This window comes from Lepus europaeus, chromosome 17 (genome assembly GCF_033115175.1).
Source record: "Lepus europaeus isolate LE1 chromosome 17, mLepTim1.pri, whole genome shotgun sequence".
NCBI classification, from domain to species: Eukaryota; Metazoa; Chordata; class Mammalia; order Lagomorpha; family Leporidae; genus Lepus; species Lepus europaeus.
The window spans coordinates 10,725,836-10,751,279 of NC_084843.1; the positions used below are offsets into that span (position 1 = coordinate 10,725,836).

The window sequence follows — 25,444 nt, forward strand, 5'->3', positions numbered from 1 at the left end:
CCGTCAAAATGATTTGCCAGAGGCCAGGACTGTGGTACTGGGGGTCAAGCAGCCACTTACAACACTGGCATCCCATCTCAGAGTGCCAGTTCAAGTCCTGGTGGCTCTGCCTCTGAACCAGCTGCCTGCTAATGTGCATGGGAAGGTAGAAGAGGGCCCAGACAGTTGGTGGAGTCCCTATCACCCACTGAGAGATCAGGATGAGGTTCCTGGCTGCCTACTTGGGCTGGCCCGGACCAGGCTGTTGTGGACACTGGGGGAGTGAACCAGAGGACAGAAGATCTCTCTCTCTCCTACCTCCTTCCTTCCTTCCTTCCGTCACTGTCATTCAAATAAATAAATAAATAAGTACACCTTTAAAAAAAAAAAAGGTGTGCCAAATGTTGTTTTTCCAGCACAAATGCCAAGGAAGTCTCTCTGCAGGGAAGGAAGCATTACCCACCGAGCAAGAAGCCGGGCGGGGGGGCTTCCATGTAACTCAGGAAATGACTCAACAAAATAAAGCCCCTATGAAGAAGGAAACTAGGAAAGAAGTGGTATTCATTCCCTCTGACCAGTGAGGACAGGAAGAAGTGTTTCTTCCCCGAAAAATTAAGAAGAGAAAAATTAAGGCTCCTGTGGCAGCATCCACCACACACCGTGCAACCGAAACGCATCTCGGGACACCTCCTCACCAGTGCTCATGGAAGTCAAAGGAAACGTAAGTGAGCTGTGAGCTGTTAAAGAGCAGCACCTGCTTCAGATAAGCATCACCAATAATTTTCTCTCTTCCTGCCTGGTCTACCAAGTTAATGATAACCTGTGCGAGGGAAGAAAAAGAAAAATATCAAGTTTAATTAGATGGTAGAATTATAATACCACTTTTAATGATTTACTGAAAACTAGGTTTTAGAAATAGTTTATAGCCACTTAGAAACTATTCTACTCAAGCATCAATTTTTCATCCTATAAAATTAAATCTTCATTTGTTTCACAAATTTAGGTTCCTTGGGATTTTTTTTTGTATCAATGCAACTAATAATTTTTCTATACATTTGCAATAGCCAATTATAATGAAAAGGAGGTCCTTCAAAACAGCAGATATTTTAGATATCTAGAAATAACATAAAAATAAATACATAAAACCTATATCCTGAACACCATAAAACCTTGCTGAAATATGTCAAAGAAAACCTTAAATAAGTAGAAATGCATACCATGTTGCTGAATGGCAAGGTTCAACATTATAAAGATGTCAAGTCTCCCCAAATTAATCTTTACACTCAACAATGCCAATCAAAATTCAGTCAGGATTTTTTTTATGGATTTGAAAAGTTAATTATAAAGCTCATCTGCAAGAGTACAGATTTGAGAAAAAACTTGGAAACTAATAACATAGGGAGAGTTGCCTTATTAGGGAGCAAAATACATCCTAATTGTATAGCAACGAAGACTGTGTCACTAGGACAGGAATGGCTGAGTAAATCAATAGATCAAGGATGATGGTGCAAAGACCTACGGACACTGAGCAGCCGGAGACACAGGGATGCCAAGAACATGCACCACTCTATAGATGGGATAAACGCCCGTCTACAACAGGGGCCACTTACATTAGCTCCTTATATCTCACCAATTATATGTAAAATAAATTCTAGACGCATTCATGATCTAATGCATCTAAGTCTGATGCATCATTAGCATCTAATGAATTAATGATCCATTTTTTTCTTCAAGTTACAAAAAAGCTAGAAAAATAGAATCATGTTTCCATGACTGTAAGCTGGGCTGTGACTAAGTATAACATAAAAATCAGATGGCATAAGGATGGATACATGTAATAACACAAAAATTCTAAGCCTGCATACGAATTGACAATCTAAGCAAAGGCTCAAAAATCACACAACAATGAAGGACTAGCCCGGGAGAATATACTTGCAAAAGGAAAGCCAATAATATATTACAAGTGCTGTAAATTCAGTAAGATACCATGGAAATTACTAAGAAAAATACACAAATAGCCAATAACATGAGACTACAACTCTGTTAATAAAGAAATGTAAATTAAAACAGAAAACTAGCTTTCATTTACACACAAGCAAATCCAAACACTACAGATAGCACTGCTGACTGTTTGGGAAAACGGACACTGGCTCCTCATATTGAACTGAGATTGGGGGAGCAACTTTAAATATATATATTATTTGACCAAGCAATTTCACAGAAATTTAGTTTATAAAACAAACTACCCCAAAATACATACAATTTTTCAAGAGGATGTTTATAATGGCAAAAATGAGGTGTACCATAAAGGCCCACCAATGGAGAAATGGTTAAATAACCACTGTGAGAATAGCTGCAGAACAGTATGGCACAACCCTCTTTACTGGGGTTTTGAATATGCATGTGTCAAGGTGGTTTTTGTTGCAATTGACAAATCACTAGCTTGAATCTCAGATCCAGTCAGGAGGGAGCATGCCGTCTACAACGGGCTTAACCCAGCGGTTCCCCAAGCCATCAGAGACTTAGGTTCTCACACTTTATCTGCCATTCTTTTCAGCTTTCTTATCCAACCAGCACATTGGTGAGGCCCAGGCTGTTTCAGTCTTGAGACTGCTGCAGCAGCTTCACATCAAATCCAGACACAACAGCCTCAGGGGACTGCCTGTTCCTGCGTCTCTTTATTAGTGCAGGAAACTTCTCCCCAGAAGCTTCCCAGGGGACTTCCCCCACATCTTACCTTCCTGGCCAAATCACCAATGAACAAGCCCAGGCCCTCGCCTCCACCAATCACTGGCAAGAGCAATGATGCCACCACGACTGAGTCAGACTGATCACGGGCTCATGGCCCCAAAAAGCAATTACCCAGGAGAAGCAGGTGGATAAATGAGCACTGCTGGGTACCTTTAGAAATCACGAAGTGTCCACTCAATACACACACCTATAACATTGATGTGAACGTCCACAGGGAGGTGAGAAGAAGTTATTTCCTCTGCTTGCACACCTCAGTACTGTTTCATCTTAACAAGTGTGTTACATTTAATATATAGTTTCCTCTTAGTAATGCTAATTATAATTACATGCACTGCTAATACATAAACTTATCAAATCCTCCCAGTCCCATAGCCCTTCCTGGGGGTAATTCTTATAAGTCCACACAAATACATTTCTACATAAGTGAGCATGCCATGTGTGGATGGAACAAATGGAAGAGAGCTACGTGTATGCAAATGATAAGTGAGGTCTCTAAGTGGTTACACATCACATGCTGCTACAGGTTTTTCTCTTCTCACTCCACAGTGTGATTTTCAGAGAGCTCCATGTTAGTGCACAGCTTTAACTTGTTCTTAAGCATTTGTAGTCCGCACTCGAGGTTGCCACACTCTAGCCACTGTCCTGATGAACACCGAGGCAGTCTTTATGCTGCAATGAATGTTCTCGTCCCTGCCGCGACAAGTTTCTCTCCAAGCATTAAACATTTTTCCTAATAATGTTCCAGTTACTCCACCTCATTTCCAGAACTTGCTATTTTCCATTTCTTTTTTATTTTAGTCATTCTGGTGTGAGCAGTGGCTTTTAATGTGCATTTCCTTGGTGACTAATGAAGTAGAACACGTATGTACGTGATTATTAGCTTTCTGGATATACTTCTTCACAAACAGTCTGCTCAGTTCCTTTGTTCAGTTTTCTTTTAGACTGCAAATCTTAATGGATTCAGAGGAGTTTTTAGTATACTCTAGATATGAGACCTTATCTTAATAAGCAATAAAAAATGTTAAATATCTTTTCCCACCAAGTAAGTTGCCTCTCCATTGTCTTAATGGTGCCTTTTATTAAGCAGAAGTTCTTAATTTTAGTAAAGACAAATGTTATCAACTTTTTTCATTAAGGTTAGTGCTTTTAAGATTGTATTTAATTTTAATAAAGTTTTAATAAGACAACATTTATAACACCATCTTATTTATAATTTATGCTTTAATAAATTATAAAGTTTTAATAAATTTAAAGTCAAATTTATCTATATTTTTGCATGCCTAGTTTTTTTTTTTATAAAAACCTTTTCCTTGATGGGCATTACCCCTTATTAAACAACTAATAAAATATGGGACATATAGTCTTAAAGTGAAAACTTTAGAAGACAAAGGTCAGTGCTTAGTTCAAAAAGGTATCTCACAGTTTCCCCTAAAAGCTTTGTTTAACCTTCCACATTTGGATCTGTAACTGATCTCAGTTTGACTTTTGTGGATGGGAGGTAGGAAATAAGAGAGCAAACTTCCAGGTTGAACCAAAAGTACGGTTTATTTTGATTGATAATACCATTCCAAATGGCTGAGCCAACCTACACCCCTAACAGTGTGGGGAAACGCAATACCTGCCATTCTCTGATTCTCAAACTTCATAATTTCTTTCAGTATAGGAGTCTACTTTCTATATTCCTGCTGAGAATGTTCAGGATTGCACAAAATTACATATCAATCTGGGAAGAACTGAAATCTATTCACCTCAGCGTTCCATTCCAGGAACACAGTATTTTGTCTCCATGTAAATCAGGTTTTCCTTTGTGCTCTTCCACAATTCTTTTTCTTCTTCTCCATATACAAGTATATTTTTATGTTTATTACATTTTAAATTACTTCTCCCTATTGTTTTTTGTTGCTATAAGAAACAAGTATCCTACGGTATTATCCATTCACATTGGTCAATGGACTATTATAGGAGGGTACTTCAAAAAAATTTGAGGACAACGTAATTAAAAGTTTATTTTGTTGCAAAAAAAAAGTTTAAATAAATGTATAGTTTTGAAGACCCTTGTAAGCATGGATTTCAAGTCTCTTTTTAATCTTGTATCAAAACTACAAAACTTGTATTTTACCTAACAGTTTACAATTGATTTTGGGTTATACTTCTATGCACACGCTCCTATGTCAGTATATGAATACACATGAAGGTGGACAAAGAAAAAACATACTAAGAGATACAGATCAACTTGTTATTTCCAGGAGATGGAATTGTTGGTACTGAGAAATGACTTCTAGGATCTCAAAATTGAGTCTAATCTCTTTATGGTATCCAAACACAATCTAAAGTAGCTAACTCAATGATTACTCATAAAAAATATTAAGAATACTTAGCTTAAAAAAGCGCTTTTTTAAACTTTATGTCAAGTGCTGCTTTGCTTAATTACGAAAAGTACATTGTTATTTTCATGAAACTTAAATCATTGCAGTCATTTCTAAATATGAAGGAACAGTTTACTACTACAAATCAAAGCCCACCTGTTTTTTGTAAATTTTCAGTTGTTCTTCGAAATGGGCACAGAAATAGGCAACAGTTTCCTTCTCACCTACAAAGAAGTGACACAAAATCTATTTTTCCTTCCCAGGTTTAAGACAAAAATTAATGTCTACCCCATCTTTATTCTTACTTTTAGATACTTTTTTTGCCAATCCAAATGTAGGACTGTCTTAAAAACCACCATTTAAAAATGAAATGATAAACGAAAAACCTGGGACCCCTTCGTTCCCCAGTCAGAAAGTGCAAATTGTGAAATTATACCTGTTAGTATTCACACATCTGGCCTACCTCTCAGAAAAGGGTTCATGTGGCTTATTTTTAAAAAGGATGAAAACTCTTCTACAAAAAGCTTTTCAAAGCACTGATTTTACTGAATTTTCACCAAGAATACAAATTAAGTTTTGAGACAAAAATATGCTATTAACAATTTTTTAAAAATCAACCTAAAAAATTAAATAAATAAGAGGGGCTGGCTCTGTGATGTAGGTTAAGCATCTGTGTGTGGTGCTGGCATCCCATATGGGTGCCGGTCCTGTCTCAGCTGTTTTATTTCTGATCCAGCTCCCTGCCGATGGCCTGGGAAAGCAGCAAAAGATGGCCCACGTACTTGGGCCCCTGCACCCATGTGGGAAGCCTGGAAGAACTGTGGCCATTTGGGGAGTGAATCAGAGGATCAAAGACCTCCCTCTCTGCCTCTCAAGTAAATAAATAAATTTTAATTTAAAAAACCTCATTCAATAATCTAATTAAATTTAAATGGTTTAGCTACTCCAGTGCTAAAGTTAAAATATTGGAAGAAATGAAATCTTTAGGGCCAGCGTTGTGGCACAGTGAGTTAAAGCCCTGGCCTGAAGCGCCAGCATCCCATATGGGCACCAGTTCTAGTCTCGGCTTCTCCACTTCCGATCCAGCTCTCTGTTATAGCCTGGGAAAGTAGTAGAAGGTGGCCCAAGTCCTTGGGCCCCTGCACCCACGTGGGAGAACCGGAAAAAGCTCCTGGCTCCTGACCTCGGATCAGTGCAGCTCTGGCCATTGTGGCCATCTGGGGAGTGGACCAGCAAATGCAAGACCTCTCTGTCTCTACCTTTCTCTGTAACTCTTTCAAATAAATAAAATAAATCTTAAAAAAAAAAAAAAGAAATAAAATCCTTGGCATTGTCTTGCAGCAGTTCAAGTTCTAGCTGCTCCACTTCCAACCCAGCCATCTGCTAATGCATTTGGAAGGCAATGGGAAAGTACCTGGGCCAGCCCCGGCCATTGAGACCATGTCGGGAGCTATGTTTTGTTCTACTGCTGGGGAAATCTATCACTAAAGAAATGACAAAATCAACTATTACTACCCCTGAGATTATCACATCACTTCCTACTACCTTTCACAGTGAGAGAGAGTTAGTGTTTTGAATGAAGCAGCTGGCAAAGCAAACCCAGCTCTAATAAGTATCTAATCTTTCAGAAGGCGTTCTGTGCAGATAGAGTAACTGTCGTGCTTACTTCTGTCCAGCCGAGGCCGGGGGTTGTACCGATACCCGACCTGGCTCCAAAACACGGGCACGGAGCCTCGGGTCTGGATGAAGGACAGGGTGTGGTTATGCACATGAATCAACTGCTCCGTCTCCACGTAATTAGCGACATTCCCGTTCTTATCCACTCCTCTCCGTTTATAGCGCATTCCTGAAAGAACGGTAACACAGGAAACAGCAACACTGAGCAAAACAGACGGTCTGGCCAGATGATGCCCCCAAATCCGGCCTGTCTTCCAGGAAGGCCTCGCGGAGCCCACGGACAACCGGCAGGCAGGACAGCATCAGCTCCCCCGCGGTCGTGTCTGTTTTTAAGGAGGTGAAGCTGCACGAGGAGCCCCCCTGAACCAAGAGAGGGGCTGCTCCCAGGCGCTGGCATCAGGGAGGCTCTCTCACCGAGACGCAGCTGTCAGTCAGAACGCTGTATCAGGGCACCCTGCTTTCCTTTCTCATTCCATGAACCCTCCCCCCATTCACCCCTCTTCAAAGATCAGCCCCTCACTGTCTCACAGCACATAGAGTCACGGAGCACTGTGAAGCCAGGCGCGCTTCCAAATCCATTACAGTCGTCAGTGGTCGCATCCCTGCGGCCTCAGCACCCGCTGCCTTCCACTCACCTGCTCTGTGCCTGCTGCGGCGGGAGATGAGAGCCACGAGAAACCGAGGGTGAATGTCATCCACGCAGGTGGACTCCTGCGGGGGGGTCTCCGGGCTGCTTTTCTCATCATCAGATGATTCATTATAATTAACCACAAGCTCTTCAATCTGCACAAAACCTTGGATGATGGGGATGATCCAAAAGTCCACATCTGGGGTCTGGAAACAAGATGAACGGCATGTTGCGTCTGCTCTGGACAGTACTGCCGCTTTCCTGCTCACACACCAGAGCCAGCACCTACTTCTCAGTGTGTGCGAAACCAAAGCCTTCCGTTCTTCAGCCATACTCTGTTTATTGGGGAACACTGGGGGGGGGGGGGCTTTTCTTTTCTTTATGGTGATCATTCAGAAAGAGCTGACTAAGGGAATGTGGCATTGGAACCAGACTGCCCGGGTGCGAATTCAAGCTCTGCCACACCACAACCCTCTAAGGGGTTCACTCTCACCAGCCCCAGTGCCCTCCGCTGTGAAACGGAATAATGACCACCTGATACACTTGTCATGAGAATTCAATGAATAATACATCTAAGGCCAGCGCCGTGGCTTAACAGGCTAATCCTCCGCCTTGCGGCGCCGGCACACCAGGTTCTAGTCCCGGTCGGGGCACCGATCCTGTCCCGGTTGCCCCTCTTCCAGGCCAGCTCTCTGCTGTGGCCAGGGAGTGCAGTGGAGAATGGCCCAAGTGCTTGGGCCCTGCACCCCATGGGAGACCAGGAGAAGCACCTGGCTCCTGCCATTGGAACAGCGCGGTGCGCCGGCCGCAGCGCGCCTGCCGCGGCGGCCATTGGAGGGTGAACCAACGGCAAAAAGGAAGACCTTTCTCTCTGTCTCCCTCTACTGTCCACTCTGCCTGTCCAAAAAAAAAAAAAAAAAAAAAAAGAGCTCAAGAAATTCAACAACAACAACAAAAAATACATCTAAAGCATTTAGCATAGTACCTGTCACATATTAACAATTTAGCAAATGCAGCTATTATTGTTACTGCTGTTGGTATAGAAAAATACAGCTTAGAGGCTGAGGTTCAACTTCTAATTGTATTAAGCCTTTAATAAAATCAACCGGCTCTAATCACTTTATTATGAAGCACTCAGGTCTAATTTGCTTCATAGTTTATGAACAGAAACCTGCTTCAGCAAGCTAAAATCCAAATGGTAAATGCACCCCTCCCACCCCAATCCAGCCCAGAAAGCAAGCCTTTCCACAAATGTCTTAGTTTAAAATGTCATCCAACATAATTAGCTGTGTGCCCACTGCAGGGTTCCTCTCCTGGGCCTTTCAGACTGAGAGCAGTCAGACTTCCCAACTGACTGTACACAGGGACAGTAGCAGATGAACACACTTGAGAGCAGCTCTCAGTCCTGCTGTCTCCCTTCTCCGTGACCGTGTCCAGCCTCAGCTTCAAATCCACTGCTCTCCCAGCACACGCACGCCAGTGCCAGCCCGCAGAGCCGCTCTTTCCTGGAGCCCGCACAGGGCTCTCGGGAAGCGGCTGCTGCTGACAGCAGTGAGGTCACAAAGCTACCCGCACTTGTTCTTCTTGTCACTGCTCCCTTTATTTGCATTTTTGTTCTGGCAGTAAATGCAAAACTCCTCACAGGAACAGCGAATTGCGTGCTGCCAGATGTCATCGCTATTAAAGCGGGTCACCAGTTTTCAATGGTAACGTAGAAGCATGCTGACAAAATCAGAAAAACGAGAACTCGCCACCGCCGGCACGCGTTAGAGATGCCTGCTCTTTCCTGTCACCAGGTTTTGTTTTCTCAGTAGAGGCATGAAGGATATCCAGTGGAAGACGCCACTAAATAAAAATCCCTCACGCCAACCACCACTAAAGGAGAGAAATGACAAGAGGGAAGGGGCTGAACAGTTCCGAGCGCTTCAGGAAAAGGTGACGTATGACCATCTTGCCTGCTGTGTCCAGCGTCCACAACAGTTAAGTGGCGCAGGGCAGGCCTTCGACAAATGCTCACTGATGGAACGCACGTGCTGCCTTTGGACAGCCACACTTCCCCAACATACACGGCAGGGCACAGGAAGACAGCGAGCACTGAACCGGAGGGAACCCGGCACCATCATCTCATCACGACCGGCAGTACCGCACCGCCTAGAGCTGCGCCTGCTCCGACTGCAGGGGAGGAAACGGAGGCAAGGAAGCGACGGCGGCGTCAGTCCAGGAAAACCGGGTGTCCATGTTTCCAGGAGGTACAAGCAAAACACCTCTTACTCAGCAACTCCACAGCCTTTCATCACTACTGTGCTATGGGAACCTGCTAAAAAGACAGGCCTGCAGCCAGGGCGAAGTCATGACCCGTCATATAAATGTCTGTTTCTCCTAGTTAAATGACTCCCTTTTGTGGGGGAAAATATTATGGTGAGATTTTACAATTTATTTTAATAAATTAAAAAACACTTAACAACTATAACCAACTTATAACATTTCAGAAATTACAACAGTCGCAGTAGATTAGGATATTTTAAAAACAACTACTTGGGGCTGGCACTGTGGCACAGCAGGTAAAGCCACCGCCTGCAGTGCCGGCATCCCATATGGGCACCAGTTTGAGTCCCGGCTGCTCCACTTCCAATCCAGCTCCCTGCCATGGCCTGGGTAAGCAGAATATGGCCCAAGTGCTTGGTCCCCTGTACCCGGCATGAGAGACCCGGAAGAAGCTCAGATCAGCATCAGATCAGCCCAGCTCTGGCTGTTGCAGCCATTTAGGGAGGGAACCAGCAGATGGAAGACCTCTCTCTGCCTCTGCTTCTCTGTAACTCTGCAGTTCAAATAAATAAATAAATCTTAAAAACACAAAAACAACAACCACTACTCATTGTTAGCACACTGCGTTAAGCTGTAACTGCAGTGTCAGCATCCCTTATAGGTGCCAGTTAGAGTCCTGGTTACTCCGTTTTTGTTGTTTTAAGATTTTGTTTATTTATTTGAGAGGTAGAGTTACAGACAGTGAGAGGGAGAGACAGAGAGAAAGGTCTTCCTTACGTTGGTTCACTCCCCAAATGGCCGCAATGGCCAGAGCTGCGCTCCGAAGCCTGGAGCCAGGAGCTTCTTCCTGGTCTCCCATGCGGGTGTGGGGGCCCAAGCACTTGGGCCATTTTCTACTGCTTTCCCAGGCCATAGCAGAGAGCTGGATTGGAAAAGGAGCAGCCAGGACTAGAACCGGTGCCCATATGGGATGCCGGCACCGCAAGCAGAGGATTAACCTACTGAGCCACGGCATCAGCCCCAGTTTATTGTTTTTGTTTTTGTTTCTTTTTGACAGGCAGAGTGGACAGTGAGAGAGAGAGACAGAAAGGTCTTCCTTTTGTCGTTGGTTCACCCTCTAATGGCCGCCACGGCGCACTGCGCTGATCTGAAGCCAGGAGCCAGGTGCTTATCCTGGTCTCCCATGCGGGTACAGGACCCAAGGACTTGGGCCATCCTCCACTGCACTCCCAGGCCATAGCAGAGAGCTGGCCTGGAAGAGGGGCAACCGGGACAGAATCCGGCACCCGGACCGGGACTAGAACCCCGTGTGCTGGCGCCGCAAGGCGGAGGATTAGCCTATTGAGCCGCAGCGCAGGCCTTTGTTTTTGTTTTTTAAAAAAAGATCTTTTTATAAAGATCTTCCACCTGCTGCTTTACTCACCAGATGGACACAACAGCCAGGAACTTCTTCTGGGTCTCCCATGTGAATGCAGGGGCCCAAGGACTTGGGCCATCTTCTGCTGTTTTTCCAGGCCATAGGAGACAGCTGGGTCAGAAGTGGAGCAGCCAGGCTTTGAACCGGCGTCCATATAGGATGCCAGCACTGCAGGCCATGGCTTTATCCACTACACCATGGCACCAGTCCCTACTCCACTTTCAATCCAGCTCCCCTGCTAATGCACCTGGGAAAGAAGCAGCAGAAGGCCCAAGCCCTTGGGCCCCTGCACCATGTGGGAGACCCAGAAGAAGCTCCTGGCACCTGGCCTCATCCTGGCAGAGTCCCAGCCACTGAGGCCACTTGGGGAGTGAACTAGCAGATGGACATCTCTGTCTCTCCCTCTCTTTTTCTCTGTAATTCTGCCTTTCATACAAATAATTTTTTTTTTTTTTTTTTGGACAGGCAGAGTGGACAGTGAGAGAGAGAGAGACAGGGAGAAAGGTCTTCCTTTTGCCGTTGGTTCACCCTCCAATGGCCGCCGTGGCAGGCGCACTGCGCTGATCCAAAGGCAGGAGCCAGGTGCTTCTCCTGGTCTCCCATGGGGTGCAGGGCCCAAGGACTTGGGCCATCCTCCACTGCACTCCCTGGCCACAGCAGAGAGCTGGCCTGGAAGAGGGGCAACCGGGATAGAATCCGGCACCCTGACCGGGACTAGAACCTGGTGTGCCGGCGCCGCAAGGCGGAGGATTAGCCTATTGAGCCGCGGTGCCGGCCTCATACAAATAAATCTTAAAAATAAGGTAATATAAATAAAAACAACTACTCACACCAATCTCAGTAAGATCTCGTATCATATATTTATTCCAAAAAAATCGGTCATCAACCTAGAAAAAGTAGAGAAAAAACAGTTCAGAAAAATGTTACTTTGGCTTTCCTGGAAAAGCCAAAATGGATCACCGGTTGCTGTAAAGGGCAAGCCCTGCTCTGAGCTGTGAGGGGTACCTTCTGCCAGAGAGCACGGCCATCTGCCTTCCCGGCACTCTGCCTCTGCACCGAGTTAGTCAGGTCGTAGGTGAGGCTGTAGTAAAAGGATTCTGAGTCCATGAACATCTTCAGCAACTCCTCAAGTAATCTCCTCTCCAGCTTCTCCTTCTCTTTACTTTCCTTAACCTGTAAGAAATTAGCTTATCACTGAAGGAACCAAAGGCAAGGTATTATGTGGATAACACACAGCTACCTATTAGTGCACGTAATCCCAAGGGCATAGGAGACACTGCTTCAATTTAATAAATGGCTGTAAAACAGACTTACTAGCAGGAAAATCTCCTTTCAATTTAAAACTAATCAAAGATGAATTTGAAGCCCGTATCAATTAAACTCTTACTTTCTTTTTATTAGGAGCAGACACATTGGATTTAATATGCGTTAAGGTCTTCAGTAGAAACTTAGAGTCATCAGGAGATGGTATAATCTTCTCTGGCTTGTTAATCCCAAAATGATGCTTCTTACAGAGCTAAAGAGAGAGAAAAAGGATTTGTTATTACTAATAGCTGCTTGTAAAATGTTCAAGTATGAGTGTAAATGTGAACGCTACCGTTTATGCACTACGGCTGGAAGTCACCTCAAGGACTGACTCCTTTTCTCTATCTGCACTCATGCCTGCAGTGCCTTCATCCAGCCTCACAGCTTCAAATACCACCCAAAGGCAGGCCCCACCCAGATCCTGCACTTGTTCCCAGCCCAGCCCCTGGCAGAACTCCAGGCTTACAAAGCCCAACGTTTCCACACGGATGCGTCTCAGACAGACCACATCCACGGCCAGACCCCAGCTTCCCTCCGAGATCTCCATCTCCCACTGCTCCTCCCGCCTTGGCTGCCCTGCTGCCCCTCCACATGTTTGCTTTCATGCAGGACTTCAGTCCCAGGTGTTGTCTCCCCAGACATCTTCCCACAATTCCCTCCTGGGCACTGCCCCCACCACCTTTACTGTGCTCAACGTTCATTCTCATTAGCACTTACTTCTTTCCAGAATACTACATCATTAATGCACATATTCACTGTCTCCCTCTTCCACAATGTCAGGGGTTGTGTGACAGCAAACACAGGGACACCATCTTGAGTCTTGCCCTCAGAAGGAAGGCGACTGCCTGTCATCCACTCTCTAGCCATAAAGCTTAAAAGCTGCCACTAGCCTTTCTGATAAGGTGGGTCGGCCCACCAAGGCCCCTGAGAGGCTACTCCTAAGGCACAGCAAAGGACTGCTGTCACTCAGCTCCCCATGGCCTGTGAAAGCCAAAACCTTTCCTCTTCAGGGAGAAATCCACGGAACGAGCCATGCTCAGATCACCTGCCGCCCTGGAATAGAATCCCACATGGAAGCCATCCCAATAAACTTCCTTTATTTATTTATTTTTTTGGGGGGGAAGTCTGTTTATTTGTTTTCATCTACTCCGAAGGCAGAGTGACAAAACAAAATAGATTGTCCATCCGCTGGTTCACTCCCCAAATGCCTGCCACAGCCAAGGCTGGGCCAGGCCAAAGTCATGAGGCTGGAGCTCCTCCTGGGTCTCCTACGTGAATGGCAGGGGTTCAAGCACTTGAGCCTCATCTGCTGCCTCCCAGGATGCATTAGCAGGAAGCTAGATCAGAAGTAGAATAGCCAGGACTCGAACCAGCATTCTGATATGAGATACAGGTATCCCAAGTAGCAGCCTAACCTGCTGCACCACAACACATGCCCGTGAACTCAGATACATGGGGCTTCCTTCTTCACTTTCCAGTCCCAGGATCCCCACTGAGTTCAGGGCCATCATGTGTTCTACCCCACTGACACTACCGCCAGACGGGACCCTGGTTTTCTTGAATCACTATCTCCAGTGCCTCAGCAATGCCTGGCATGGGAGCCTCCACAAATGCCTGTGAAATGACTGAGTGAGCTCTGATGCCACAAAGACAAGTGGAGCCCCAGATTCACACACAGGCACAGAAGGCACCCGCGAACACCGCCATTCCCTTCTGCTGTGAGCGCACTGCACAGTCTTCTGGGCTCTGGACGTAAGGTTTGTCCCTCAAAGGTTCATGGGCTGAAAGCTTGGTCCGCAGACGGTGGTGCTGAGGTGGAGCCACCACGAACAGGTGGGGCCTAGTGGGAGGTTATCAGGCCACTGGCGCACCACCCTCCCAGGAGACAAATGTGGGTACTCCAGAGCGAGGGGCTGCTACAACACGTGCCCGGCCCCTTCACCGTGCAGCTGGTCCCCTTTCCAGTACTCCACCACACTGGGATGCTGCCGGGGCTGGTGTGTGCTGCATGGCCCCTCCAGCCACCAGAACTGTGAGCACAGCGAGCCTCCTGTCTTTATACAGCAGACGGCCTCAGGAGTTTTGTGACGGCACAGGAAGATGGTTTCCCACACACACCTCCTTCCTTGGTGCAGCAGAGCTGCAACTTCATAAAGAGGCGCTCTCCTTAGTCCCCTGCTGCTGCCTAAGCAACTGTTGGTTAGCAATTTTTATACAGAACATAATTATCTAGTCATATGAATAACACTTTCTTTCAAAAACCTGAAAACATACCTGACACCTAGTTATAGACCACTGCAATTTTAATATTCAAAACAGGGCATTAAGCATTTGTCAGACATGCTTATTCCTTACAAGGCTTCAAGCCAGCAGTCTCCCTCCAGGACCACACCAAAGACTGCTCCGAAGACGGAGCTAACACACACGCATCCACACGCACACTCTCCTCCCTCTCAGAGGACGGGAATCCATGTTCTCGTCCAGGCTAGCTTCCGGCTTTGTCCCTCTAGCACCGGGACCTGGCCTACCGCCCTCTCTCCTCCATCCCAGCCCCTTTCCTCGCACCTGTGAACACGCACACAGATGCCAGAATCACTCTTTAATCTGTCCGCAGGCCTGGAATCCACTCTGAGTTAGCAGAGTTAGAGGAGAAGTGGGGGACTGGCAACTTGGGTCAAAGAGCGAGCTGCCAATGAAGCTGTTCACGCAGAGGGAACCAAGGACCTCCTCAGCCCTGGGAAAAAACCACCTCCAAGGCCCCTGGCTCCGTGCACGTGGCACGTGCCTCTCGCCGTGGCTCCCCCACACCAGTCCCTCCCGGCTCTCCCCACTCTGCTCCTTCAGGCTCTGTCGGTGTTTCTGTCTCTAAAGACGCTGGTTCCCAACGTTCTGTCTTTAGCTCTCTTCCCATTCTTCATGCTCTGCCCAGAAAATGTCACCCTCTTCCTTCATTTCACCGACTCTTTTGCTTGTTAATCCTGTTCCCTCAACCTGCGCTCCAGGTCCTGGTAGACAGCACCCCCACACGGAGACACATGGGTCCCTCAAGCTCAACATCTCTTTCCCAAGTCGTATACCTTCTCTGGCATGTGTTCAGTTAATGACTATACCACCCACTGGGTCACTTAAGAAAACCTGGAGTTGGGGCTGGTGCTGTAGTACAGCAGAGAAAACCCCAGAGGCAACACCAACATCCCATATGGGGGCCAGTTTCTGTCTCGGCTGCTCCATTTCCCATGCAGCTCCCTGCTAATGGTCTGGGAAAAGCAGCAGAAGATGGCCCAAGTGTTTGGGATCCTGCCACCCATGTGGGAGACCCATTGGGAGCTCTTGGCTTCCGCCTGGTCCATCCCTGGCCATTGTTGCATCTGGAGAGTGAACCACCAGATGGAAGATGTCTCTCTGTCTCTCCTTCTCTCTAACTCTTTCCAAAAAAAATGAATCTTTAAAAACAAACAAGTAAACAAACCAACCTTGGAGTCATCTTCCATTACTCTACTTCCTAAGGTCTCACCTATCAACACCAATCTTCCGTGCCCTTAGCTATTGCCCGCATTCAGGCCTTTTATCTTTCGCGCAGGCCAGCGTATCTCAATGGCAGAGCCCAGCGTATCGCAACGGCAGAGCCCAGCATATCGCAACAATGGCAAAGCGCTGCAGAGCAGACAGGGGTCTTTGTGCAGGACCTCTAACAGCCTTGGTTCTACCCAAGCACCAGGCCTCATGCGCTGGGCAGGGTTCCAGGGTTCCAGGCTCCTGGCTCCCATGAAGCCCTCTTCGTCCCCTTTACCATGTAGGGGCAATTTCCACCTGCTGCTGCCTGCTCTGGAGCCCCAGAAGTTAGATCTACTGTTCCATTGACATCCATGAAGATTGGGCCCAGCAATGTTGTTGTTCTTCCTCTATTTTTGCTTATTTTATCTACCCTCATCCTGGCCTTAGGACAGAGTTGATACAGGCCCATCACCCCTTAACTTCCTTATCTACAACTCTTAGATTCAAAAGATTCTAAAACTGAATGCTTAAGTCTGTTAATAACTCATCTAATGGCAAAACTGACAAGAGGATATCAATAGACAGCACTTATTTCCCTTAATATGAACATCCATGTTATCCTTAAAGAAATATTAACACATTCTATTGTAGAGTAATGCTCACTGTGGGTGCAGAAAATGTGCAGAATAATCTTTTTTCCCTTATAGGATTAATTGATGTGAAAGACAGAGAGAGAGAGAGAGAGAGAAAGAAAGAAAGAGAGATCTATCTATCTGTCTGTCTGTCTATCTATCTGCTAGGTTACTCTCTAAATAGCTGCAATAGCCAGGACTGGTCCAGGCCAAAGCCAGAAGCCCAGAACTCCATCCAGGTTTACCATCTGGGTGGCAGGGGCCCAAGCCCTTGGGTCAGCTTCAGCTGCCTTCCCAGGAGCATTAGCAAGAAGCTGGATCAGAAGTTGAACAGTCAGGACTTGAACTGGCATTCATATGGGATGCCTGCATTGGCATCGCAGGTGGTGGCTTAACCCCTTGTGCCACAACAAGGAATAACTGGCCCAACATGGAATAACATTTTGAAAACCCCTAAAAACCGGAATCTTGACACAAATACAGCTCCAAAGTTTCAGATCGGGATTGCAGGTCTGCTTAACAAAGCACAAACTCACTGAACCACCTTAAACTGGAGTCTTCCTCTGTTTCTTAAAACTGAGTTTTCTAGCTAGAACTATAAAGCTACTATGAACACACATTTCTGATGAATGTTTTTGAATCTTCAATGCAGTGGCCTTTAGAAAATGAAGTACAGACCACAGCCTTTCAGAAAGCTTACGATCAGTCCTGCCAAAATACAGGGGCAGAGAAATTTTTTTTTTTTTTTCTGGAGATCCTTCCAGTTTTAAGATGCTATTTTCCCCTTTTTTTCCTGAGCCGTTGGGCTTATGACATATAGCACTGACGGCAGGATCATCTTCCCTTTCCAGGGGCCCAGCCAGTTCTGTATAGCATGTGGTTAGGCTCTTCTCACAACTTGGCTGCACTCCATCTCACAGAGAAAACAAACACCCCCCTGGTTTTCCCATTACTCTCGCACCTCACATTTCACAGCAACAAAAGGAGCTAATGTTGCTGCTGCTTAAGAAAATAAATTTTGCTAATCCTCCGCCTTGCGGCGCCGGCACACCGGGTTCTAGTCCCGGTCGGGGCACCGATCCTGTCCCGGTTGCCCCTCTTCCAGGCCAGCTCTCTGCTGTGGCCAGGGAGTGCAGTGGAGGATGGCCCAAGTGCTTGGGCCCTGCACCCCATGGGAGACCAGGAGAAGCACCTGGCTCCTGCCATCGGATCAGCGTGGTGCGCCGGCCGCAGCGCGCTACCGTGGCGGCCACTGGAGGGTGAACCAACGGCAAAAGGAAGACCTTTCTCTCTGTCTCTCTCTCTCACTGTCCACTCTGCCTGTCAAAAATAAAAAAAAAAAAAAAAAGAAAAAAAGAAAAAAAAAAAAAGAAAATAAATTTTAATTTAAAAGTTGGTATCAATATCTGACTGGAGATGTAACTGTAAACAGATGTCTGTTAGGAAACTAAATTTGGAATTAGGCAGTGAAATACAGCAAGCAAGATACACAGACAAGGAGCAAAAGCCTGTAAAACTTTAAAGGGTATATTTTTCAAAAGAAAGAACATCTAGGATGAGCGTTGTGGTGTGGCGGGTTAAGCTTATGCCTGCCACATGAGTGTCCATATCAGAGCACCAGTCTGAGTCCTGGCTCCTCTGCTTCTGATCTAGCCCCTTGCTAATGAGCCTTGAAAGGCAGCAGAGATAGTCCAAGTACTTGGGTCCCTACCACCCATGTAGGAGACTGGGATGGAGTTCCTGGCTTCTGGCTTTAGCCTGGATCAGCCTCAGCCATTGCAGCCATTTGGGGAATAAACCAGCAGATGGAAGATAGATAGATAGATAGATATCTCTCTCTCTCTCTCTCTCTCTCTCTCTCTCTCTCTAATAAATCAATCCTTAAAAAAGAAAGAACGAACATCTATGTCATCATTTATTTGAACCATGCAGATTCTTCACACCCTTGTACAGATCACTTTTTTTTTTTTTTTTTTTTTTGACAGGCAGAGTGGATAGTGAGAGAGACAGACAGAAAGATCTTCCGTTTTGCTGTTGGTTCACCCTCCAATGGCCGCTGCAGACACTACACTGTTTTGAAGAAGTCTGGCAATTTCTCAAAGATTAAAAGGAGTCACCATATGACCCAACAATCCAACTCCTAGGTACATACCCAGAAAAAAAAAAAAAGATTCCTCGTATGTAAAATTTTTCAGAGGAGCACCATTTGTGACAGCTAAGAAGTGGAAACAATTCAAATATCCATCAATTGAGATGAATAAACACATCTAGTATACCCACACAGTGGCATACTATATGGCAATAATAAGGAACAAAGTACTAATGTGCTATAACAAGCATGAGCCTTGAAAATACTTTTTTTTTTTTTTTTAAGATTTACTTTTGCCGGCACCATGGCTTAACAGGCTAATCCTCCGCCTTGCGGCGCCGGCACACCAGGTTCTAGTCCCGGTTGGGGCGCCGGATTCTATCCCGGATGCCCCTCTTCCAGGCCAGCTCTCTGCTATGGCCTGGGAAGGCAGTGGAGGATGGCCCAAGTGCTTGGGCCCTGCACCCGCATGGGAGACCAGGAGAAGCACCTGGCTCCTGGCTTTGGATCAGCGAAATGCGCCGTCCGCAGCGGCCATTAGAGGGTGAACCAACGGCAAAGGAAGACCTTTCTCCCTGTCTCTCTCTCTCTCACTATCCACTCTGCCTGTCAAAAAAAAAAAAAAAAAAAAAAGATTTACCTTTACTTATTTGAAAAATCAAGTTATGGTATGGGGGAGAGAGAAAGAAGAAGGGGGGGGAGGAAGGGAGGGAGGAAGGGGGGGGGGAGAAGGAGAGTCAGTCAGTCTTCTATCCGCTGGTTCATTCCCCAAATGGCCATAGTAGCTCGGATTGGGCCAGACCAAAGTCAGGAGCTTTTTTCTGGGTCTCCCATGTGGGTGCAGGGACCCAAGCACTTGGGCCATCTTCCCCTGCTTTCCCAGGTGCATTAGCAGGGAACTGGATCAGAAGTGGAGCAGCTGGGACTCGAACTGGCCCAGAAAATACTACTCTAAGTAAAAGAGGTCATTCATAAAATGTCACATAGCAAGGCTAGTGTTGTGGCATAGTAGGTTAAGCCTCTACCTGTAGTGCTGACATCCACATGGGCACTGGTTGGAGTCCCAGCTGCTCCATTTCCAATCCAGCTCCCCGCTAATGCACCTAGGAAAGCAGGGGAGGAAGGGCCAAGTGCTTGGGCCCCTGCACCCACGTGGGAGATCCAGAAGAAGCTCCTGGCTCCTGATTTTAGATCAGCACAGCTCTGGTCATTATGGCCATCTGGGGAGTAAACCAGTGGATGGAAGTCCTTTCTGTCTGTCTCTCCCTCTATCTGTAACTCTACCTCTCAAAATAAATAAAATCTTTAAAAAAAGGTCACACAGTGTATAATTCCATTTATACAAGGTGTGTAAAACAGACAAATTTATGGAGACTGAAATGAGATGCATAGTTGCCTAGTGCTGAAGGAGCTGGGGGTCAGAGGTCAATGAGTACAGGGCTTTCCCGAGTGATGAGGGCGGTGTGGATGAAAACGCTCTAAAAATGCTTGTGGTGATGGGCACGAGACTAAATACACAGAAACCACTGAATCACATTTTTTTTTTTAAGATTTACTTATTTGAAAGGCAGAGTTACAGAGGGAGAGTGAGAGACAAAAAGAGAGAGAGCTTCCATCTGCTGGCTCATTCCTCAAATGGCCACAGTGGCTGGGACTGGGCCAGGCAGAAGCCAGGAGCTTTATCTAGGTCTGTCATGTAGGTGCAGGGGCCCAAGCCTTTGGCCATCTTTTGCTGCTCTCCCAGGAACATTAGCAGGGAGCTAGATCAGAAGTGGAACAGCTGGGACTCGAACCAGTGCCTATTTGGGATGTCAGTGTTACAGGCGGCAGCTTAATCTGCTATGCTACAATGCTGGCCCCAAATTATGTACTGTCAGGCCGGCGCCGCGGCTCACTAGGCTAATTCTCCGCCTTGCGGCGCCGGCACACCGGGTTCTAGTCCCGGTCGGGGCATCGATCCTGTCCCGGTTGCCCCTCTTCCAGGCCAGCTCTCTGCTGTGGCCAGGGAGTGCAGTGGAGGATGGCCCAAGTGCTTGGGCCCTGCACCCCATGGGAGACCAGGAGAAGCACCTGGCTCCTGCCATCGGAACAGCGCGGTGCGTGGGCCGCAGCGCCCCTACCGCGGCGGTCATTGGAGGGTGAACCAATGGCAAAAGGAAGACCTTTCTCTCTGTCTCCCTCTACTGTCCACTCTGCCTGTCCAAAATAAAATAAAATAAAATAAATTATGTACTGTCAATGGGTGAGCTATATGCAAATTAAAAATCTGGCAAGGAACAGGCATTGGTGCAGTGGTTAAGATGCTGCGTCAGACACCCTCATTCCATACTGGAGTACCTGGGTTCCAGCTCTGGCTTTGCACACTTGGGAGGCAGCAGTAATGGGCAAGTTTGGGTCCCTGGCATCCATGTAGGAGACCCAGATGGAGTAATATTCTCTTAGCCCAGCCCTGGCTGCTGTGGGCATAGGGGAATAAACCAGAAGATGGAGGATGTCTATCTCTCCACCTTTCAAATATAATGAAAATAAATATCTGACAAACAAGTAAGATATATACTTGAGGTAAAAAGCCAACTGAGGGAGAAAACTAGGAATTCTATTAATACGCGACTCTAAAATAAAATTGCTTCTGCTCCAGTTACAGGACACAGACAGGCCTTTACCAAATCTGGGAACAGTGAGCACACTCGCAAGCCCGAGGGTGCTTCTGGGGAGAGGAAAGCAGTGGATTACTCCGAGTGATACACACACATCGAAATCAGGGCGACACTGGGACAGAAGAACTAGTTCACTGATAAAGTCTTTTTGTGTGCCTAGATACGTACGTTTATTTAAAAAAACATTTTAAGTAGGGAAGATATGTAAAATGCAAATACAAAAGACAATTTGAAAATAATTCTGGTCCTCCCAAAGGCTTGGGGAAAGTGGAAATAACTGTTAAAATTACTAAAACATCGAGAATGATTATTCCTGAGTGGTAGGATTGTTTCCCTTTTTTTATAATTTACTATTTAATCAGAATAACAATTTAAAATATTAAGCTTCTAAGTGGAGCTACCTGGAAACTGAAATAAAAATACAAAATATTTAAATTAACGTGTTGCAAGATTAGCAAGAAATTCACGATTTTCAACACAGCTATTCTTTTCCTTCCCGTTGTTCAAGGTCGTAAAGTGAGGCAAGAGGGAAAAGGCACAATGCAAATTGCTCAAATCCCCTCTTCCGAGAAAGGGTTACCGAACAACTCACTCAGCTAGAATCTGGAAACCCTTTCTCCAGTTAGGGACACCTCTAACCATGGACAGTCCTGGCGTCTATTCAGCTCTTAACACACGCAATAGCCTTTGGTGCCCCGGTCAAGGCTGTAGCTCACACAGCCCCACAGCTATAAAATACCCAACCATGTCACATGGGGAGATTTCACCGTCTTTTTGATCTCGTTCCCTTAGACGATGGAGAAAAAAGAAAGTTTAAGGAACAAGGAAATTTTTAAAGTCTTCACAACATTTACATTTCTGTGTTAATGTGATTTCCTTTTTCTTTTCTTTTTTAATTTATTTGACAGGTAGAGTTATAGCAGTGAGAGAGAGAGAGAGAGACAGAGAGAAAGGTCTTCCTTCTGTTGGTTCACCCCCAAATGACCGCAACGGCTGTTGCTGTGCCGATCCAAAGCCAGGAGCCAGGTGCTTCCTCCTGGTCTCCCATGTGGGTGCAGAGGCCCAAGGACTTGGGCCATCCTCCACTGCCCTCCTAGGCCACAGCAGAAAGCTGGACTGGAAAAGGAGCAACCAGGACTAGAACCTGGTGCCCATATGGGATGCTGGCGCAGGTAGAGGATTAACCAAGTGAGCCACAGCGCTGGCCCCCAGTGTGATTTTCTAAAGTTGTTTTTTTCCATTTATACAATTGTGGGTTATCAGTTTCAGAAATCTTAGATTGGTGGCCACAAAGACACTGGAAAATCTCCTTTAAAAGTCTAACAACCTTCTCTGGATGAGGTGTGACATTTCAGTGTCCTTAGGGCTCAGAGCACTGTATATGCTAACAGATGATCTGTGGGATGGACAAGGTCAAATCCACCTGCCAGAGACCAGAAGAAGCCCCTGGCTTTGGATCAGCCCAGCTCTGCCCATTGCGGCCATTTGGTAAGTGAACCAGATGGTGGAAGATCAATCTCTCCCTATTTTTCTTTTTGACAGGCAGAGTGGATAGTGAGAGAGAGAGACAGAGAGAAAGGTCTTCCTTTTTGCCGTTGGTTCACCCTCCAATGGCCGCTGTGGCCGGCGTGTATCGGCGATTCGAAGCCAGGAGCCAGGTGCTTCTCCTGGTCTCCCATGCGGGTGCAGGGCCCAAGCACTTGGGCCATCCTCCACTGCATTCCCGGGCCATAGCAGAGAGCTGGCCTTGAAGAGGGCCGACTGGGATAGAATCAGGCGCCCCAACCAGGACTAGAACCCGGTGTGCCGGCACTGCAAGGCGGAGGATTAGCCTGTTAAGCCACGGCGCCGGCCCTCTCCCTATTTTTCTAACTGTGCCTTTCAAATAAATGATTTTTTTAAAAAAAAAATAAACTTTAAGAGAAATACAGATAAAGAAGATATGGTAAAGGTTAAATCTGTCCTTCTTGACTTCCCTTTTCCCCAGATCAGGAGTTCTCAAAGTATACTGTGCAGAGTGCTGGGGCTCCCTGGAAGTAAATGTGTCTTCCCAGCAGGGGTCAGGTAGGCAGGGTCCCAAGAGTCCCCCCCTCCATGCCAATTCAATGAGAACAGCTCTGCTTCTATGTGTCTTATACCCTGGATTTCACAGATTTTTAAATAAGAGTTCTAAATTGTTTTAAAGACATTATCCAGCCCCAAAATGTGCGCTTCTTGCCTACTGAACTGACTCCTCTACTACATTTCTTCCAGGCTTCCATAAAGTTTCCTTTGATTTCACCTTACCTCGAGCTCAAGATCCTGAGGTTCCATTTCAGACAGTGACAACACAGCAATCTTGGTGACTTTGCAGACCTCATGGTCCCCTGGGAGTTTGCCCACCAATGCTTTCTGTCGAATTAGAATGAGCCACCAGGGAAGATCTGAAAGAGAAAGATCACGGTGACGTCTGGCATTTATAGTGATGCCATCCTGGCAAGCTGAAGCTGAGTGTCTTAACAAAATGTGTGCATCGACGAGCTCTTAAAGTTTATGAAAATGGTCCTGGACGTGCGAAAGATGTTCAACCTTACAGTAGCTGAAACTTAAATTGAAATGATCCTCAGGCTGGCACCGTGACACAGCAGGTTAAGCCCTGGCCTGCAGTGCCAGCATCCCATATGGTGCCAGTCAAGTCCCTGCTGCTCCACTTCTGATCCAGCTCCCTGCTAGTGCACCTGGGGAAGCAGTGGAAGATGGCCCAAGTCCCTGGGCCCTTGCAGACACGTGGGAGACCCAGAAGAAGCTCCTGGATTCAGCCTGACACAGCCCTGGGGGGGGTAAAACAGCAGGTAGAATATCTGTCTCTCTTTCTCTCTGTTGTTCTACCTTTCAAATAAACAAATCTTAAAACGATTTTCACCCACCACAAAGCTGGCACTGTGGTGTAGTGGGCTAAGCCTCCGCCTACAGTGCCAGCATCCCGTTTGAGCACTGGCTCATATCCCGGCTACTCCTCTTCTAGTTCAGTTCTCTGCTATGGCCTGGGAAAGCAGAAGATGGCCCAAGTGCTCAGGCCTCTGTACCTACGAGGGAGACCGGGAAGAAGCTCCTGGTTTCAGATCAGCCCAGCTCAGACCATTGCGGCCATTTGGGGAATGAACCAGTGGACGAAGACCTTTCTGTTTCTCCCTCTGTCTATAACTCTACCTCCCAAATAATCATTTTTTTAAAAAAAGATTTATTGATTTGAAAGTTGGAGTTACACAGAGAGAGAAGGAAAGGCAGAGGCAGAGAGAGAGAGAGAGGTCTTCCATCCACTGGTTCACTCCCCAATTGGCTGCAATGGCTGGAGCTGCACTAATCCAAAGCCAGAAGCCAAGAGCTTCTTCCAGGTCTCCCATGTAGGTGCAGGGGCCCAAGGACTTGGGCCATCTTCTACTGCTTTCCAAGGCAATAGCTGAGAGGCTAGCATTGTAGCGCAGTGGATTAAGCTGCTGTCTACAACAATGGCATCCCATATGGGCACCAGTTCCAGTCCCAGCTACTCAACTTCTGATCTAGCTCTCTGCTAACGCGTCTGGAAAAGCAGCAGAAGATGGTCCTGCCCGATGTGGGAGACCCAGAGAAACCCCTGGCTGCAGCCTGACCCAGCAGCCATTTGGGAAGTAAACATGGGATGGAAGGTATCTTCCCTACCCTCACCAACTCTGCCTTTCAGATAAATAGAATAAATCTTCCAAAAAAAATCAGCAGCTACTAGCGTGAGGACCACAGAGCATGGATGAAAACGACTGTACAGCTGACTTTTAGTCAGTTCCACAAATTGCACTGGTTTGATGCCTTTTTTTTTACTTATTTGACAGGTAGAGTTAGACAGTGAGAGAGACAGAGAGAAAGGTCTTCCTTCCGTTGGTTTACCCTCCAAATGGCCGCTACGGTCAGCGCTGCGCCAATCCGAAGCCAGGAGCCAGGTGCTTCTCCTGGTCTCCCACACAGGTGCAGGTGCCCAATCACCTGGGCGATCCTCCACTGCCCTCCTGGGCCACAGCAGAGAGCTGGACTGGAAGAGGAGCAGCCAGGATTAGAACCCGGCACCCATATGGGATGCTGGGGCCACAGGCGGAGGATTAGCCAATTGAGCCACAGTGCCAGCCCCCGATGCCTCGTGTTTTAAGCTGTAGCTTCCTCCCTTATGGTTTGC

The 25,444-nt window shown here is 46.6% G+C and overlaps 1 protein-coding gene across 1 annotated transcript in view; it reads right to left on the bottom strand.

Annotated features, from left to right (window-relative positions):
• The window catches only part of INPP5F (inositol polyphosphate-5-phosphatase F), a 103,226-nt gene that overhangs the window by 23,414 nt on the left and 54,368 nt on the right, over positions 1-25,444 (bottom strand). The window contains exons 3-10 of the mRNA XM_062214159.1: positions 23,548-23,684; positions 12,471-12,599; positions 12,089-12,256; positions 11,914-11,970; positions 7,409-7,607; positions 6,763-6,942; positions 5,253-5,320; positions 675-799 (exon numbers count right to left, since the gene is read on the bottom strand). Coding sequence (XP_062070143.1) covers positions 675-799; positions 5,253-5,320; positions 6,763-6,942; positions 7,409-7,607; positions 11,914-11,970; positions 12,089-12,256; positions 12,471-12,599; positions 23,548-23,684 — 1,063 coding nt within the window. The remainder of the gene's footprint in view (positions 1-674; positions 800-5,252; positions 5,321-6,762; positions 6,943-7,408; positions 7,608-11,913; positions 11,971-12,088; positions 12,257-12,470; positions 12,600-23,547; positions 23,685-25,444) is intronic.